General features: G+C 39.3%; 1 protein-coding gene across 6 annotated transcripts in view; it reads left to right on the top strand.

The window, feature by feature from the left end:
- The window catches only part of NDRG3 (NDRG family member 3), a 60,775-nt gene that overhangs the window by 19,260 nt on the left and 25,179 nt on the right, over positions 1-16,336 (top strand). For 4 of the 6 annotated variants that reach the window (XM_079128316.1, XM_079128314.1, XM_079128313.1 and 1 more), the window contains exons 3-4: positions 5,830-5,865; positions 15,941-16,046. In XM_079128316.1, the coding sequence (XP_078984442.1) occupies positions 5,830-5,865; positions 15,941-16,046 (142 nt within the window). The remainder of the gene's footprint in view (positions 1-5,829; positions 5,866-15,940; positions 16,047-16,336) is intronic. The other 2 variants (XM_079128315.1, XM_079128312.1) reach the window with 1 other exon arrangement.

The raw sequence follows: 16,336 nt of genomic DNA, 5'->3' as shown, positions 1-16,336 counted from the left end.
CCTTTCATGTGCCAGGTGCTTTATAATTCTCAGAGTATCCCTTTGAAGTAGATAATATTATTTACTTAGAAGATGAAAACTCTAACTGAAAGACTGACTTGCCTGGCCAGGAGGTGGGGAGCTGGGACTGAAACCAGCTTTCCTCCTTTGAAACCTGAGCCCCTCCCACTATGCTGATCCTGTAGATGTTCAGGCATCACTTTTATGATTTGCCCTGTCTCTTTAAGAAGCCTAGAGATGTGAATTATTTCTTCCCATCTTTCTGTCCATTCTCCTTATGAATGCTCTTAGCCAAAGACATTGCTGTACTCTACCAGGCTTCAGGGAGCTGAAGGAAATCTAGACCCAACCTATTATGGAGAAATTTGTCCTGAGATGACTAAGGAAGCATTCTCAAAATAGCTTTAAGTGAGGATTATGTTAACTTGTCTCTTGTCATCTGTTGGTATTTTTTCCATTTTATTTTAGTATGCCTGTAATTTTGTCTATAGCTCAGAATTGTCAAGAAGTGGGTGACTTTTGCCATACTTGTTTTGTTTCAGTGATGAAAAGAAGCAACTACCAGTACCTACATTGTTTCAGGGGGCAGAAATGGCACAGATGTATGAAATGAATTTTTTAAAATAGCACTTAACCATTTTCAGAGTATTTTCTACATATATTAATGCCTTAATTTCTTGCGAAGTTAAGTATTGAAGCATCTTTTTTTTTTTTTTTTTTTTTTTTTTGCGGTACTGAGGATCGAACTCAGGGTCTTGTGCTTGCGAGCCAAGCACTCTACCAGCTGAGCTATCTCCCCAGCCCTTGAAGCATCTTTTGTTCCATTTTACAAATGAGACTTCTAGAAGTTATTTGACTTGCCCAGAGCTAGTATTTATAAGGGTGGTGAAGCTGGAACTAGAACCTACATCTTTTGTGCTGCCTTTTGTGGCAGGCTGTTCAGGCCTCCCCTGGCAGATCTGTAACAAGCAGAAGAACTGACCATGCTTCATTTTCCCTGCCTTCCTCTACCTTCTATTAGTTAAGGTACTGTGGAGCCTGGTAAAGCCAAATGTCATGCATGAAAAAACAAATAGGAGGCGACAGTTGTCTTCTGAAGAACTGAAGAAGTATCAGGAAGGGGAATAAATACCTACTGGGAAAAATGGAAACAACTCACTTACTTTGTTTTGGTTATTACAGTAGAAAGTAAGGTAAACCCCCCTGCAGGAGGAGGTTGTTAGAATCGGAAGAGGGGGGACCCTGGGATTAATATTTTTGTAACCTCCGGGGCAGTAGAGACAGAAGAAAGGTTTGTATCATGGTCACTTAAAAAGAGAGACAGAGAGAGGAGGGGGAGGAGGAGGGGCAGGGGGTGGGGGGAGGGGGAGACCTGAAGGATATAGCTTAGTGGCAAAGTACTTGACTAGCATGCATGAGGCCCTGGGTTCAATCCCTAGCACCACCAAAATAATTAATTAATTAATTAAAAGTAGTATCTGCAATGACATTTTCATCAGAGAATATTCCTGAAGTGCTGCATCTGGTATGAATTACAGAGTGGAAATCCCTCAATGCACCAAGGGGCGATTATCATATCTGTTGTCTGAAATGACCTAGATGGGACTGGAGCAGAAGTTAGTTCCTAAGCAAGTAGTAATGCACTGTGACAAGACGAGATGATTCTGAAAACCCATTACAAGAGGCAGAAGGAGACTGTGGAAAGAGCCTAAGCCTTAGCCATGATTTAGCAGGGTGCCCAAGGAAATTTTAATGCAAGAGTCAGTGATCTACAATATTAGCTTAATAACATGTTGGTGTAGACTCTGTGTGTGGTGAGAAACAGAGCTCTGTGGTTACTGGATCAGTGCACTGCCACTGAACCACACCCCCAGCCCTTTTTATTTGTTATTTTGAGGCAGGTCTCAGTAAGTTACTTAGGGCCTTCCTAAATTGCTGGGGCTGGTTTTGAACTTGTGATCCTCCTGCCTCAGGCTCCCAGGTCACTGGAATTACAGGAGTGCACCTGGGTCTTAGTTGCCATTTTCTTACTTTCCAGGCTTGTAACAGAGAAAATTACCTGCTTTTACTTTGCCTTTTTTCTTTTTGTGGTGCTAAGATGAAGTACCACTGAGCTATGTCCCCAGCTCTTAATTTACCTTCTTGAGCTGCATTGGCACTGAAGCTCCACCAGAAAATGTGCCCCTTAACTGGCCTCTACCTTGACTGCAACTTTCAGTGATAATCCATCATTTTCCTTGATGTTTTTTTTGTTGTTGTTGTTCTTCCCCCAAATTATTCTATTTTTTGTGTGTGGTGGGGGTTGTGCCGAGGATTGAACCCAGGGGCATTTAACCACTAAACCACATCCCCAGCCACTCATTTCCTTTTATTTTGAAGCAAAATAAAAAACAAGTGTTAGTCTCTTCCCCATTTATTAGTACCTTTTATCTGGGAGTCTAGCTATGTACATTGGGTTATGGTCACTTTTTTTTTTGCCAGGTGGTCAAACAAACAAGATAGCTAGTGTTTCTGGAAGGAATTGCCTTTTTCTGCTTTTGGCATTTCCCTTTGTGATCATCTCAGAGGCTCCTGCCTCACTAAAATGCTACATGACTGTGATCACATGGTTGTGAAGAAGAGGAATTCATGCTTACAGTGCCAGCTGCTTCCCAAAGAGCTCATCAGAATTTGTGTCTCTGTATTCCATGACCAAGATTTCAGTTCAGAATAGAGTGATTTTCTTTCATCTTTCTGAATTATCTCTAAAGGAACCTTTAAGAATCTTGTAAGATTGAAGCCCCAATATAGTCTGTATCGTCATCATTATAAATTAGTCCTCAAAAGATTAAATAAATCTTTAACTCTAATGTTACAAAATGCTAAATTGCAAACATGTTTTTAAATCATACTATTAATCCTTTTATTTCTAATTTTCTAATTACAAAAGTGGAAGTGCATAGTAATATAGAAAAGTGTAATCTCTCAATTGCTGATAGAGTTGCTATTGTTAATGTTTTAGTATCCCCACCTGCTCCAGGACTGGGGATTGAACCCATGAGCACTTTACCACTGAGTTACATCCCCAGTTCTTTTTATTTGTTTTATTTTGAGACAGGGTCTTGCTAAATTGCCAAAGCTGGCCTCAAACTTGTGATATACTTGCTTCAGCCTCCCAGGTTGCTGGGATTACAAACATGCATCAGTGTGCCTGATTTTATTTTTTTATTTTGAGACATGGTTTCATAATGTTGCCTAGACTAATCTTGAACTGGAGATCTTTCCTTTTTAACCTCCCAAGTTGCTGGGATTTTAGACTTGTCCCAGCACTCCTGGCTTCTTCTAGTCTTTTTAATGCACAATTTGATGTAGTTGAAGTCAATATATAAAGACCGTTTAGTATCCTACTTTTTTTTTTTTTTTTTCACTTGATAATCATGTAAACTGGAATGCAATAAAGGGTTTTTTTGTTTGTTTTTGGGTATTGAGGATTGAACCTGGGGCTCTTAACCACTGAGCCACATCCCCAGCCCTTTTTATATTTTATTTTGAGATAGGGTCTCTCTGAGTTGTTGAGGCTGACTTCATACTCAAGATTCTCTTGCTTCAGTCTCCCAAGTTGCTGGGATTACGGGTGTGTACCACCACCAGGCCCAGCAAATTGTTCTGTTTTGTTTTGTTCTTAACCCAAAGTCTCTCTCTCTCTCTCTCTCTCTCTATATATATATATATATATATTTTTTTTTTTTTTTTTTTTTTAATTTGCTGATGGACCTTTATTTTATTTATTTATATGCGGTGCTGAGAATTGAACCCAGTGCCTCACACATGCTGGGCAAGTGCTCTACCACCAAGCTACAACCCCAGCCCTAAAGTCTTAACAAAAATTCCTCAATGTTTTAAGTTTTTTATATTGACTTACTTAATTTAAAAGTCTATATCAGCTACCTGATTTATATTGGACCTTGTGCTATATTTGGAGGAAGGTACAAGTTGAATCAGGAACCAAAACCTCACCTACTAGTCATTTATATCTTACTGAAACCATCTACTATAGTCTATGAGCAGGCCCTTCCTTCTGTTTTTCATAGTCTAACTGGAAATTCAACATGATGACTTCTCTGAAGAAACTCTCAGACATTTTATGGGACTAGTGGGAGCTGTAAAACACTATGATTCTTTTCACCGGTAGCATCATTCCTTGGAATGTGCTACCCAGCCCCATCTGTACTTCATCAGACTTTATTTCTATGAATCTGGTTTTGTGTCAAGAATAATGCTTTAGGGGCTTGGGATATAGCTCAGCGGTAGAGTGCCTGCCCAGCATGCATGAGACCCTGGGTTTGATCCCTAGTACTGCAAAAAAAAAAAAAAAAAAAAAAGAATAATATTTCAGACTAGCCATTTCTAACATTGTCTTGCCTATTCTTAATGACATCTACAATCTTTCTGTTATTGGTGCTCTACTGTGATTTATGCCATCTTAAGAAAAATCTTAATCCTTGAGAAGCTTTGGTTCTGTCCAATAGAAATTTCTGCAGTAATGCAAGAGTTCTGTATTTGTGCTAATTACATAAGCATTCCACAGGTGGCTAATGCAATGGAGTAACTGAATTTTTAATTTTAAACTTAAATTGCACATGTGACTAGTGGCTACCATACTGGATAGTGAAACTCTAGATCATCCCAGCTGGTTCTTTGTATTCCTGGGGAAAACAATTTGGTTCTTTGGTTGTTTGTACCCACTGTGTTCTCTGTTTTGTCCTGTCAGCATTGTAGATGATAGGATCAGAAAGAACTGCTTCTATGAGGAGCTTCTAGAAGGGAATGGGACTACTTAGTATTCTCTCAGGATCAGATATCTAGAGAGTCTCTGGATGGGCCACTCTTGGAAAGGTGCTTATTAGCAGTTCTGTACCTTTCGAAAGCTGTTGTGGAGACAGAATAAATATGATAAAATAATTTCTAAATAATGAGAGGACTTTTCAGGGAGGGGATTATACTTTATGAAAAAAGCAAGTCAGAAAGGTTTCTTCTCTAATATGTTACTTGTTACGCTTTTTGTACTCTGATGTCATATTCTTGCAACTCTGGCATCTGAAATGCTGCAGAAATGCCTGAGTCATCACCATTGATTTCTTTTCCTTAATCAAATATTACTTTTTAGAAGGTTGGTGAATTTTCCTTGAAGCTTTTGTCTACGTTTTGCTTTCAAAGTGATTCAGTGATTTGTCCTTTTTTTTCTTCCTATCACCAATTTCATAGGATGCAGTAGATATGCCAGGGTGTTGGGAGCCCTGTTTCTCTTTCTTTCCCTTCTTCAGTGACATTGTTTTTCTTCTTTGTTATCCTTCACGTCTTCCATTTCTGATCCATCCATGGCCTTATCCTCTTCCTAATCCGTTCTTTAATTCCTAGATGTGGGCACCTTGGCTCTTGGTCTCCTTCATCCCTCTCAAGGTTGGCTTCTAATGCCTTTGTTCCTAGGTACTTCTCATGTGTGTTGAGGATGTGTGTCAGACTGATCCATCTTTCATTCTCTTCCCATGGATCCTCACTGCTTTCCTTCAGTAGGAAAGCATAAAATTAAAAGCTTTGCTGGGAAAATATGCTCCTTTCCTTTATCTTCACAGTAATCTCACCAAAGCATAATCTCACCTCTGAAGACATAGCTGGTACTAGCACATGTCAGTAACCCACCCTGCTTCTGAAGCCTTTCAATGAAAACCATTTTAGTTTGATGGTAACCAGGAAACTGCACATGCACTGCTTTCGCTGTGAACTGAATTTGCTGCACATTTGGGGAACCACATGGGGAAACTGACTGTGTTTTCTGCCTTCTGTTGACAGAATGGTACACGAAACTTCCAGGACTTTGACTGTCAGGTAAGGACTGTACAAGCACAAGGAGGCTCTGTACAGAATCTCTACAGTGCCTCCCTTCCTGTGGTGGTGGTCTTGTAGAAATGGATCTCTTCATATAGCTAATCGTGACTCTTTAATGTTCTTTTGGTCATTTGGATCAAGTTTATTTAAAATGATTTGCTATCATATTCAAATATTGCCTGCCAGGTAGCTTTTTTATGACTGTAGGTTAGTGGATTGAGCTGTCTCTTTGTGATTAAGATCCCCTTCCTCGAATGATACTGGAAATCTCATTTGTCACAGCTGGCAAATGGCATGTTGTCACCTGAGTGCTGGGAAGGTAGACGATGGGCAGTTTGAAGGAGAGGCTTCTCAACAGCAAACTCTTCTAAAAGAAAAAGGCAAATTATTACCAGTACAGAATGAAAGTTTTTCTTGGCTTTGTGTTTAGAAATGCAGAATTCAACCTGACTCATTAGTATTTTCCTGAATGAAATAGTTCTTCCTAGTCTACTTTTGCCTGTAGCTCTATTGCCAGTTTGAAAATCAATAAAATGAACTGCAGTTCTCCACATACCTACTTTATCTGTTAACTGGTCCTAATAGAAATGGGAACCTCGTAAGCCCAGGCAGACTGACCCTCCCACTTTTGGAATAGATGGCATAGTAGTGACATGAAGTAGACTCAGGAAAAAGTAGGAATGAGGGTTCTGAGAAACCAAATTCCTTGCTTCTAGTATTTATCCATCCATCCTGTATACCCATAGGCATATAGTTATTTTCAAGTATGTATTTTATGTTAAGTACTTTAGAACCTCTATAGCATTAACATCAAAAGGAAGAACTGATACCTATCGCATAGGCAAACCAGTTATAGCATGATAATTTATTGGCTACCTACTAAATATACAGTATGTCTAATCCTTAATATTATATGAGGTAGTTTTTATTATCCTTGTTTTCAAGGTAAAGAGATTGAGAATCAGGTTTTATAATTTGCTGTTAAGTGGTTGGAATTGAAAAATACTGTTCTTCTTGAATCCATTGCCTATTCTTTCCCACCTGGACGTGTCCCTAGCTGAGATGTTATTAGGAGTTGAGTTGTCTTTAGTCAGGCTTCCTTGGTAAGGCAGATCAGACTCACTGTGGAAGGGAAAGACTCATAATATTGTTGTAGATTTCAGAATCTCAGTTCCAAACACCTCTTGGTGTAATACTTGATTCTTTGTACGTATGATATAATGAGCCTAGTGCTGTTAGGTGGTTATTTACTATAGATAATGGCTCCTTTACTCAAAAAAATCATACTGTTTTTGATAAATAGGGGCTGTCAGATTTGAGGTTAGTAGTTTTTATTCAATTATGGTTGAATCCTAGGTTGAATCAATTGTGGTTGATATTTGATAGAATTTGCCTATAAGGAAATCATTTGAGAGAGGGTGACAGTACGATTCAGGATGAGGTACTCCAGAAATAACTTCTGTGCATTCCTATCTGAAAGTGTAGAAGCATTGCTTTTCATCAAATTTAGCACCTCTCCCCCAAAAAGAAAGAATATAAAAGATCATATGTTCACTACAAAATAAATAAGAAATGTAAATATATAAAAATCACCTTTTATTTTACCAGTGTTATTATTTTTATTATATCCTTTGAGATGATTTCCACACATAAATATAATTACAAATTTAAGTAAAATAGAGTTAACATCTGGCAAAAATTCTTGATACTGTGGATGAAGCTGTAGTATAACATTTTCTGACATTGAATTATACCTTTTAGTTCAGTTCTGCTACAGTTAGAATGATGGCAAGTGTTTGTCACTGTCACGTTTGTCACTAATTATGAATGTATAGATTCTTTGGGTTACAAAGAAGAAATAAGCCAGGCATGGTGGTGCCTGTAATCCCAATAATTCAGGAGACTGAGGTTGGAGGATTGCAAGTTTGAGGCCAGGTTCAGCAACTTAGCAAGACCCTGTCTCAAAATAAAAAAGTAAACGGACTGGGGATATAGCTCAGTGGCAGAGCATCTCTGGGTTCAATCCCCAGTACAAAAAGAAGAAGAAATGAACCATAGACTCTTCTCTTTTCCTCCTTCTGGCACTCATGAGTGCTCTTTTATCGCCATTCTTGTCTGTTTCCTTGTTAAAGGCTTATGGGATGTCTTGGAGACGGGGCAGCTGGATCAGAGTCTAGCAACAGGCTGGTAGAAGACCAAGGACATAGGAAGTGTGATGCGAGAAGTCTAGGTTAGAATGGCCCAGTTTGCCTGGAGCTTCCCAAACATCAGTAGGCATTCTTAGGAGACAAAGCAGAACAAATACAAAACCACCATTGTCACTCAATGGAAAGACATTTCCTTGATATTGGTGTTGTCCACTAGCACGGTTGTGTCATTGGGATGAACTGAAGCCATCCTAACCAGGACTTCCTTGGGGTCTTTGTCTTGCCTAAGGAAAAATTTTAAGGACTCTTTGATGATAACCCCAGGAAGTTATCACAGGACGTTAGCCACCAAGCTTACAACTTGAATCTAAACTGCCTTTTTTCCTCCTGGCTTTGGTTTGAGTATATCTGTGCATGTGTTTGGTACTGGGGATTGAACCCAGGGCCTCGCACATTCTAGGCAGGCACTCTCCAAGCTACATCCCCAGTCCCTCCCTCTGTTTTCTTTACTATTCAGCTACATTAATTCTTTTCAATAATAATCTAATTAAAAGTATATCATTTTTCTTGGTCTTTGATTGTCCTAAGTGGCATTATTGTTGTATAGCTCCTCTGATAGGTACAGCAGTTATAATGTGGACGTGAGTAGTGAGGGAAGGGGAATGATTCAAAGTGACAGAATGGATGAAAGGGAAGAAAAGAGCCTGCTGCCGAATAACAGTGAGTCAACAGGCTTCTCACTGTCCATTTACGCATGTCCTTGATACTTGATTCTCTTCTTGCTTAGAGTTAAAACTAGAACTGAGATAGGTGCTGTAGCTTCTCTGTATATGTGATATGATGCTATTAAAAAAAAAAAAAAAACCACTTGTGAACAGTCAAACACAAATTTAGAAAATTCAGAAAAGTATGAAAATAAAGGTTGCCTATAACCCTGCTACCTAGAGATGTTACCAGTAGAAATCAGAATCGGGTCCATGTTCCTGGAGTTGAAGAATGAACACTGCATACACTGAGTAAGCAAGCCAAAATTGATTAAAGAGGAGATGAAGGTTCAGAAGTGTAAAAAAGCTCCCAACAGACAATATTAGAGGAACAGGAGTGCCAAGGGTCCCTTGTCATCCCTTTTAAAGGCACATACCTATAATCCCAACAGCGTGGGAGTCTGAGGCAGGAGAAACACGAGTTCAAAGACAGCCTCAGCAACTTAGGGAGGCCCTGAGTGACTCAGCAAAACCCTGTCTCTAAATAAAAAAATACAAAAAAGGGCTGGGGATATGACTTAGTGGTTAAGCGCCCTTGGGTTCAATCGCTGGTACAAAAAAAAAAAAGGCACACGAAGGGAAGTTGACTGACCCCCTTGTAATCTGTCCTTGAGATTTTAATTGCCGTGTGTGTGTGTGTGTGTGTGTGTGTGTGTGTGTGTGTGTGTATGTGTGCGCGCGCACTGGCAGGTGCACACACCTCAGGCTGAATTGTATAGTTGTCTTTTTTGTAAGAATGGAATCTTTTGTCCCTTTTGGGAAACAGATGTTCTTGTTTGGCATGCTGAAGCACATCAAACAGTGGAGCATAATTCAAACAGTGGTCCTCCTTATTGACCCTCAGAGTAGTATTTTCCTACTCTGACTGCCTGTTTCCCCTACCTCGGAGATAAATATATTTCATTTCTTTCCAGTTTTTACTTTTATGTTCTGGTTATCAAAAGACTACATGCTCAAAGATGCCTATTTGGTAAGTATAAAGAATTACAAAATAGCTAGAGAAAAGTCAAATCCTATAACCCAGAGCCAACCATGTTAGTATTTAGTGTTGATACATTTAATTTTCTTAATTTTCATAGAAATGCATTATTTTACTTATATGGCTATCATACATTTTGTATACCTTAATATATCATTTCCATTGCCATTTAAAAACTCATAAAAATAATTTTTAATGAGTATTATTTCATCATATGGCCATACCATGACTTAATTATTTTATTATTTTGGGGAATTAAGTTTCTTATGCTATGTTCAGTTCACTGAACATTTTTTGCAATGATGAATCCACCTTTTGTATTATTTCCTTGGATGGGTCCTTGGAGTAAGCATACCTAAGGCTCTTAGCATATCTTGCAAATTGCCTTCTACTTCCATCCAAGGGGTACTCAAACAGATATTAACAGAGAGTAAAAGGATGCTATCTGACGGGATATGTCATTCATACAGAAGAGGCTGATAATGAATGGTGTTCCTGATCCTAGGATAACCCAAGCCTGGTGAAAGGCTAGCTGTTTAATTGCAGTTGCTCTTTAGAAGACTGATTTATAGGGCTGGGGAGATAGTTCAGTTGGTAGAGTGCTTGCCTTGCAAGCACAAGGCTCTGGGTTCAATCCCCAGCACTGCAAAAAAAAAAAAAAAGACTGATTTATAGAACCCACTTGTGAGAATTGTTTTTAGTACTACAGTTCCAGGGCTTGTATATGACTACCTCTTCAAAGGGGTATATACAGCTTTAGACCCTTGCAGATCACTTAGTGAATGGGTATTGTTACAAGCAAGAATTAAGTGAAATAAATCCTGAAAGTTCCTCCAAGAGAGAAGTGTTTGGGGAGAGGTAGGGTCCTTCCACCTACAATAGACTATTAGAGAGCCTGCGTCAACTTCATGCTCCTCCCCTGGATTCCAGAACATGGCCCTAGTCTACCTTTCAGCTACAAATCCCCTGGTTTCCTTTTATATGTCCCCCACCCCCAGGAGAGCTGGAATTACTGCTGACCTGCCCCCACTTTCACTTTGCACTTCCCTTGTCTCCTTGATAGCTTTTGTTCGGGATTCCTCCCCTTGAGCATCCCTGCCCCAGTTTTGTTTGCTCTTGTGGTACTGGGTATTGACCCCAGGGCCTCTTGGATGCTAGGCAAGTACTCTGTCACTGAGCTATATCCACAGCCCTATTTTATTTTATTTATTTTATTTTATTTTATTTTATTTTGAGAGAAGGTCTCACTAAGTTGCTCAGACTGGCCTCAAACTTGGAAATCTCCTGCCTCAGGCTCCCAAGTAATTAGCATTACAAGAGTGCACTACTGTGCTGGACCTGGGTTTGTTTTTGTTTTATTCTTTGTTTTTGTGGCGCTAAGGATCTAACAGGGTTTCATGCATGCCAGTGAAACTCTCTACCACTGAACCACATCCCCAACCTGGAGTTGGTTTTAAAGGAGAAAAAGACAGATTTTAGATTGACATATTACAAAAGAGGTTTCAAATGAAGAGTGTGATGTATGAGAAGCCTAAGAGTTGTAGGTGGTTGTAAAGTGAAAGTAGGCGTCTAAAAGTTTGATTGAACTCAGCTGAAAGGTGTAAGAAGTCAGAGGGGGAAACGTTGAGGCTAGAGGCAGGGAGAATGAATTATAAAACTTTAAAAAGGAAAATGTGTTCTACTGATAGGCAGAAGCCTGAGTAATTGGCAGATTATTTTACTGTGAGATTAAAGGAGATTGTGCAAATGAACTTTATACCTGTACACAGGGGTAAAGAAGTGGGGGAATTATATCAAAAAGGTCTACATATATCAAGCAGGGGTGTAATTCATTGAGGTCTTGGGTTTGATCTCCAACACTAAGGAAAAAAAATCTTACATAATAATGAAAACTATACCTAAGACTTAAACTGTAGCCTAACAGAATAAACTTCATACTGGTAAAATCTTACAAGTTTATCTGAATTATTTCAGACTAGCCGTGGAGGAGAAGTTGTAACAGGCTTGAAATGATCATCATTTAACCGAGTTGTGAGGTATATAACAGGTCAGAATGTATCATGCTGATGACAGCACATTTAGCTCAAGGAAGAGGACTCAAGAAAAAAGTGAAAAGTTAGATATTATCAAATAATGGCAATGTCCTAAACTCCTGAATTCTTAGAAGGACACTGATTAATACTACATCTTTCTGGGCTGGGCTTGTATCTTAGTGGCAGAGCACTTGCCTAGCATGTGTGAGGCACTGGGTTTGATCCTCAGCACCACATAAACAAAAGATATTGTGTTCATCTACAACTTACAAAACAGAAAAGGAAAAAGACTACATCCTCTCGTTGAGCAGAGAGATATATGTCATAGACCTGTATGATTTCAGTTGTTTATAAGCCTAGAGAATAAAGGGATCATGTTTACAAAGCACACAGCCTTGGAGACGGTAACCAGAGCCTGTGCGGTGCTGCCCTGGGCTATGCCCTTTGAGCACAGGCTCATTGTGGGGTCACACTCTAGAATCCTGGGGCAGGGGGTGATGTAACTAGAGAAAGCCTGTAAGACAGATGATAGTTGACTAAAGCAGAAAGGTGGCGGCAGCTCACTCCCTGCAGTGGCCAACCATTGAATCAGCTTCACAGCCCCTGTCTCTGCACCTCATCTCCAGATGGCATCTTGTTCAGGCTGTTCAGGCACAGGTTTGAGGAGGACATGTATACAAATCCCCGGGGAGGTGAGTGCCTCCTTTATTTTCATACTTTATTCTGTTTCTAACATTTACATTTTCATACTTTGAAAATGAGGAGGACTGTTCCAGAGAGAGTAACAGGAAGAGCCTAGGACTCTTGGCCCTTTGATACTTGGGTTGTTTAATAATTTGAAGGCATAGTATGTGGAAGTAGGGACTGAGTTCTCCCTAAAAAGTTGAGATTTTCTAAAGAGCCAGTTTTAATTCTGAGTTTCATCCAGATTATGAATTATGAAAAGTATTTTGCCCTATTCCCTCACTATTTTTAAAATGTTCACTTTTATCCCATCTGTTTTATCTCCTTTTTCCTCATCCTTCTCCTGACCTTCTTTGACACCTCACCATCACGCAGAGACACACTGTCACCAATTCCTTCACCTTGGGGAGGTCCTCTGCGTAAAACAAAAATATAAATTAGTGTTTCCATCAATTGTTAGTAGCACAGCTGAGGCCAACCTGAAATATTCAAGCAGGACTCTATTGCAGGTTTAGGTGCAGAAGGAAAGCTCTAACCTCTGGATTCCAGGGTGACAAATTGTTGAGCACTCTCTTGAACTTCAGTTCCCCTAAGTATCCTGTAGCCAGGACTTGGATATTGTCTCCCTCTTTAATTCTTTCTCTCAAGAAACAAAACAGACATAATGAAGTTGTCTTGAGTTCACTTTCAGAATTCATCATCTCCCAGAAGGAAACAGTCCTAATGTTAGTGTCCATTCTTTCTCCAAGATTTTATACTTTAAATATATGTATGTGAACATATGTAATCTGCAGTTCTGCTTTTCAAAATACCCATAACTGACATATAATGCATACATATCCTTCTGCATCTTGCTCTTACTCGGCATTGTGTTTTTAAGATTTTCTCTATGTTAATGCTTATACTGCTAGTTCATTTATTTTTATTTGTACTTCATTATGTGGATAAATCATAATTCATTTATCAGTTTTCCTATTGATAAATATGTGGGCTGTTTTTCCTCCCCACTGGCTGTGGTATTGGGGAGTGAACCCAGGGACACTCTACCACTTAGCTACATCCCCAGCTTTTTATATTTTTTATTCTGAGACACAGGATTCTGCAATCCTCCTACCTCCCCCTCCCAGAAGGAGTTTATGGGGTTATAGGTGTGTACCACCACACCCACCTACCTACTTGTTTTCCAATTTTAATGTGTTAATGTGTTTCTTAATTTTCTAGATTTTTTTCATAGTATTTATCACAAATCATTATTTTGGGTTGGTTGGTTTGTGTCTTCATTGTCTGCCTCCCTAATCTCTGTCAAAGCAGGAATCATATCTCTTTGGTTTTCTATTTTATCCTCAGAGCTCAGTCCAGGGTCTGTCGTAGGGGGTCAGAAAATAAGTATGACTAAACCTGGAGGGGTTCCCTCAATAACTCTGGCATTACTATAAGAGAGACGCTCATATGGTATTAGGGATTTATGTCTTTATATTCCTCCTATCCAAACCTGATGCTATATTGCTTAGCCAGTTCACTATACCTGATTCTGTCCTTCATTTTATTCCCTTTATTTGAGCAGCCTTGAATAGGAGATATCAGTAATGGAGAATAATAGACATATTGAGTCACACATGGCTTGATTTGATAAGAGATATTTTCTATTTGAGCTTGGAACCTGTGATTTGAGATATCCAATATCCAATTAGCCTGAAATTGTCATCCATTTTCCACATCAGAGAAGAAGCCAAAGCCCTGATGAGGTTCATTATTAGATAGGAAATTAAGTTGAAAGCTGTTTGCTTTTGTTGGGATTCTTATTGACAGAGTTAATCTTGTCTTATCTAATCTAAAACTTCCTGAGATAGATGCAGACTTTATCAGCAGAAGTTCACTAGGCTAGTCATGGCAGTTTTTTTTTTTTTTTTATTTTTGAGAAATACAAAAGTTGGAGAGGACTAGAATAAATCTTTTTTTTTTTTTTTTTTTTTTGCAGTACTGGGGATTGAACCCAGGGCCTTGTGCTTGCAAGGCAAGCACTCTACCAACTGAGCCATATCCCCAGCCCTAGAAAAAAATCTTACTTTACTTTTCTATAGTCTCTTTCTTTTCCATCCCTTCATTTTTCCCCTCTCTCCATCCCAGCAATGTGGGGGATTGAACCCAGGGTTGCTCCACCACTGACCTATATCCCCAATCCCTTTTTATTTTTTATTTTGAGACAGGGTTAAGTTGCTAAGTTGTTGAGTTTGGCCTCCAACTTGCGATCCTCCTGTCCCAGGCTTCTGAGTTGTTGGGTGAGCCACCATGCTGTGTGCTCCATCCCATTATTCTTAGTGCTGCATCCATTCCCAGCAGCACTGTTTACCCCCTTTCCAGCTTTTTTCAGTGGCTACATCTTAAACTTTACTCATTGCCTTGATTAGAATCCTCTGGGATCTAGAAACAAATTTATCCAGTCTGGCTTAAACCAGAGGCAATCCAGGGATGCCTCAGAATTTAAGAGCACATACAAAAGCAAAAACCAGGATTTAGCATAGTGGAAGTGCCTACTAAAAACTCCCACGTTTACTTACCTTTTCAAGAAAGGAACCAAGCCGAGGATAGAATTTCTTAATCCTAATTACAAATTCCTAGCAAAAGATGCTGATCCAGCATGATCAGTGCCCTTCCTAACTGCAGGAAACTGTGGCCAAAAGGTTGTGCTCTACAATCATGTATCCAAGAGCCACCTTTCAACATGCAGAGGACACAGAAGGACAACTCCCAAGAAAGGAAAGAGATTCTAGGCAAATATGTCCATAGGTCTCTACTGAAGTTATCTATAGCTGAATGTGTGTTCAGAAGCTTTGTAGCCTCTGAGTTTTTTTTATTTTTTTATTTTTTTTGCAGAGAGTAGGGGGTAGTACCAGGAATTGAACTCAGGGGCACTCAACCACGGAGCCCATCCGCAGCCCAGTTTTGTATTTTATTTTGAAACAGAGTCTCACTGAGTTGCTTAGCACCTCACTTTTGTTGAAGCTGGCTTTGAACTCAAGATCCTCAGTTTCAACCTCCTGAGCTGCGGGCATTACAGGTGTGCGCCACCACGCCCATCAAAAGCCTCTGACTTTTTAATCCACCAGTTTCTTCATATCTTCTGTTTCCTTAACTTTTCTTCCACCAAGTCTTTACTTGGCTCCTTCTCCAACTTGCTGATCTCTTTCCCATTACCAACTGCAAATGTAAATATATTCTCAGTTGAGGATGACAAGGTGAATGTTTTTTCCCTACTTATTTGTTTGCTTATCTATTTATCTGTTTGTAGGATTAGAAAGTACAAATACCATTTATAATATAGCATCTTTCTGTTATGCTTATGGTTCATTAAAGTGTCCTGCCCCAGCTAGTAAGAAATGGCAGTGAAGCAGGTGTTGTGAACTTGTCCAACCTGGAAAGTTGATTCTGCCTTTCCTGAGACCTTATGTTTATGTTCTCTTGTTACAGGAACATGACATAGAAACAACTCATGGTATGGTCCACGTCACTATAAGAGGTTTGCCAAAGGGAAACAGACCAGTCATCCTGACATATCATGACATTGGGCTAAACCGTATGTACTTAATTTTGTACCTTCCCTCTTCATCATAATACTTAACCATTGTATAAACAAAAAGTATTCTAATAGATCAGATCTGTCCCCCCGCATCTTAACCTTCCCTCTTTATTGTTATATTCATTAATGGCAGGGTTGAAGTTCCTGCAAAGTGTGCAAGGGGATGCATTTTGGAGAATACTGAAATTATATATTGTCTTTGTGTGCTAGCTGCTTAAGGATTGAAGATAGTGCAATGAACTGATTAAGAAAGTAGAACAGTTTTATTCAAGTCTGTACTTTGATTT

This window comes from Sciurus vulgaris (assembly GCF_902686455.1).
Source record: "Sciurus vulgaris genome assembly, chromosome: 2".
NCBI lineage: Eukaryota > Metazoa > Chordata > Mammalia > Rodentia > Sciuridae > Sciurus > Sciurus vulgaris.
Note: the sequence above shows the minus strand (reverse complement) of the source record. Positions and strands in the feature narration are given on the sequence as shown.